The sequence below is a fragment of the Vigna radiata genome, chromosome 5 (assembly GCF_000741045.1).
Source record: "Vigna radiata var. radiata cultivar VC1973A chromosome 5, Vradiata_ver6, whole genome shotgun sequence".
NCBI classification, from domain to species: Eukaryota; Viridiplantae; Streptophyta; class Magnoliopsida; order Fabales; family Fabaceae; genus Vigna; species Vigna radiata.
Genome location: NC_028355.1, coordinates 36264034 through 36267170, shown reverse-complemented (window position 1 = coordinate 36267170; position 3137 = coordinate 36264034). Strand labels below are relative to the sequence as shown.

Here is a 3137-nt window from a genome sequence, read left to right as displayed (position 1 = left end):
AAATTTAACGAAATTGGTGAAGATTCTAGAGTGGCTAATCGATAGGTTAACAGCAAGTTGTACAAGAAAATGATTAAGAGTTTTTGACATCTTCCTTAACTAAGCATCAACCTAGATTTGATTAAATAATCGGTTTGATTATTCCTCTACCAAACTCAACTAAACTAATAGTTTAAATTGAATTAGTTTTTTAAAAGCTCATAATATTTAGACAGCTAAGAACAGTGATGGTATGAATTGTTGTGGAGAAAAGAATGAAGAAGTTGAGAAACTGCATGCTAATTGAGAAGTATTATGATTTTAATATGTTTGAAGATATTTATTAAATGTAAACCTTTTCACAGCATTAGCAAATGATGTTGTAGTAGTCAAATAAAACCAAACACAATGATTAATTTAACTTGTTTTGTGATGTGAAGTGGCTGCATAAACAAAAACCAGAGCACATGGGGATGTGCTGTCATGATAAAGGCAATCCCAAAGAAATCGTCCCTATCTATTATTTTTTGTTGTGAAGCTTGAATGCTCCATGACCCCACTTCCTCTCTCTGCCAAAGGGTATCCATTTTTTGTATTAAAATAACACTTGGTTTTTGGACAGTACCTAAACAATGAATAAGGACATCTTAGAGCACATGCTGTCATATCTCACATGGCTTATCTACAAAGAAACCTCAGCTTCAGAATTTTTATTGCTAAAATCTTTGGCCTGTGTTTGCACAACATTCGGTTAATTTAATAACAATTCAGTGACTACAGAAGCACAAGTCTGCATATAAGTTCACAACACATTAAGGGGTGACAGTTGGAAAACTGCAAACTAATGGATCCAATTGGCAACTCTTCTGAGTCTTCTTTCTGCAAAGATGAAAAAATAGAAGCTGCAGATCTTCTGGAGGAGTGCTGGTTCTTTGACAACTTGTTAAAGATAACACCAAAGATGACAAGGTGTCACTCTGATCCTTACCCTTCCACAGGCCTAATCAGCCCCCCGGATTTTACAGTTAAGGACTCTTGTGTGTGTTCTTATTCCTCAACAAGGAAACCACCAAACAATGGTGCTTTTCATCATACCAAGAAGATCCAGAGAGCACCATCCATGCCACCATTGAGATTGAGAGAAGAAGAAGAAGAAGAAGAAGAAGAAAAAGGTCAAAAAGGAAGCAGTTCTACTAGAAGCAAATTTGTGCACCAAACACAAGATCCTGTGGTGTCTCATTCAGCTAGTAAACCTCGTAGTGCACAGATGAAAGGACATGACAGTGATTGTAGTAGAAGGAAAAGCAAACTGCTAAGAACACCATCTTTGCCTCCATCCATAGGGAGAGAGGAAAAGTTCCAAGTAAATGATAGCAGATCCAACAAGCAAACATCAACACCTACCCATATTGACATCCTGCCCCCCAGGCAAACCTCTAAGGTACTTCAATCATCTGCTTTTGTAAGATATTAAGTAATAGACTCCTTTTCATTTAAAGTCCAAATGTATAAGATTCTGTCCCTTCTAAAGTTTATGATTGCTTTTAGTGTGGCCAGCACCAATTACAGCATGGCCAAAAAGGCCAAAAGTTTTTGGCATAAATAAACTCATATCATAAGAAAAGGACAGGAAGCACACACACATATGTGTGTATGTGTGTGTATAGCTTGCTGCTACAATGCTACTTTAAGAAAAGTCCATAGTTCTTTGTGAAGTAAAGTTCCAAACATATATATATATATATTTATACTTCCAAATTCATATTGATTTGAAGGTGTTGAAGTTAACTCTTCAGTCCTCAAATTGTGTCATTTTTGCTTTGACAGACTTGTAGCATTCCAAGATGTAGACCAGTGAGAAAGACTGAGGTTGAAAGCTTCAACACAGAGGGTATTATGGAGATGAGGCGCAGGTACCTGAATCAGAAAACAATGAGGAGAAGCCTAAGTGATCTTGAATATGAAGAGGTTCAGGGGTTCAAGGATTTGGGATTCTCATTTGAGAAAGAAACCTTGAGTCCAAGTTTAGCTAACATACTACCTGGTTTGCAAGAGAAAAAAAGAGATGAGACAGAAGAAGATAAGGCCGCAAGAAGACCATACTTATCCGAGGCATGGTTGGTGCAAAGTTGTGCTCCTCCTATTCCAAACTGGGCTTCTAATAAATCTGCAGGTGACATGAAACAGCAGATCAAGTTTTGGGCTAGAGCAGTGGCTTCAAACGTACACCAGGAATGCTGAGAAAAGCCATTGATTGCATGCAAATCCTGAACCTGAGGATCATAATCATACTTTACTGATCAATTCTTTGTAACAATTGCCTAAGAACAGAAAAAATAATAATGGTGATAGTAACTTCTGGTTTTTGTTCTGCTATACAAACCAATTTACATAATCATGTATGCTCTTTCTATGAGAATATAGGCTGATTATCCAAAACAATCTATCGATTTGTAATATAGAAATCCTGAACAGCGACTTATGATCTTCTCAAATGACAACTAGGTATATGTATTTAACAATATACCATGTTGTGCAGACGTTGCACAAGATTTTGAAGAGCAATTATAATTTCTCAAGAGAAAGTTGCTACGAACTTTGAAGTATTACAGGCCATGATGAGTCTTAGTGAGCTAAGAGTTCGGTCCTACTGTACCAACTAGAAGTATTCACAATAACAAAAGAAAGACACTAATACACTACACAGTATTAATAGCAACAAAATGAAAGAACCAAAAACAAAAGGGTGGTCCAGATAAAAATAGGCTCGGTCAAACTGTGATGATTACAAATTACTGCATACCATATCTATAGGAAAAAGATTTCTGCACTTAAAACTGTACTTGGTTTTCCTGCTCTGAAAAGTATCCGTAAGAACAGATCAGTTAATTTTAGTTAAAGATTAAAATACATTAAAGTGAAAGTAAAATTGTACTATCCAGAGGCAATCCTGAATATAATCAATATTTCTACTACAACTATAACCAGCTTTGTTATAGATTCCTATCACATATTGACATATTTTCATAATATTCACAGTTTAAAAAATCATTAGACCGAAAAACAAGGTTTATTTGTTGGAATTAAAAGATTCACGTGCAAGAGTAAAAGGCAGAGAACACTTTAACAGTATCCTAGATTGATAAGGTGCAATGTTG

At 35.8% G+C, this 3137-nt stretch overlaps 1 protein-coding gene across 1 annotated transcript; it reads left to right on the top strand.

Moving 5' to 3' along the window:
• The first annotated feature begins 676 nt into the window (after positions 1-676).
• LOC106760983 lies at positions 677-2544 on the top strand. The gene is made up of 2 exons (XM_014644445.2): positions 677-1420; positions 1807-2544. The coding sequence occupies exons 1-2, from the start codon at positions 824-826 to the stop codon at positions 2218-2220; spliced, it is 1011 nt and encodes a 336-aa protein (XP_014499931.1). The 5' UTR covers positions 677-823; the 3' UTR covers positions 2221-2544.
• Positions 2545-3137: the final 593 nt, after the last annotated feature.

Excerpts from the sequence above, each read along its gene's own strand:
- LOC106760983 (XM_014644445.2), top strand. The coding sequence starts at position 824 with ATGGATCCAATTGGCAACTCTTCTGAGTCTTCTTTCTGCAAAGATGAA. Across the intron at positions 1,421-1,806 it reads CCCCCAGGCAAACCTCTAAG|ACTTGTAGCATTCCAAGATG; the intron begins GTACTTCAATCA and ends TTGCTTTGACAG.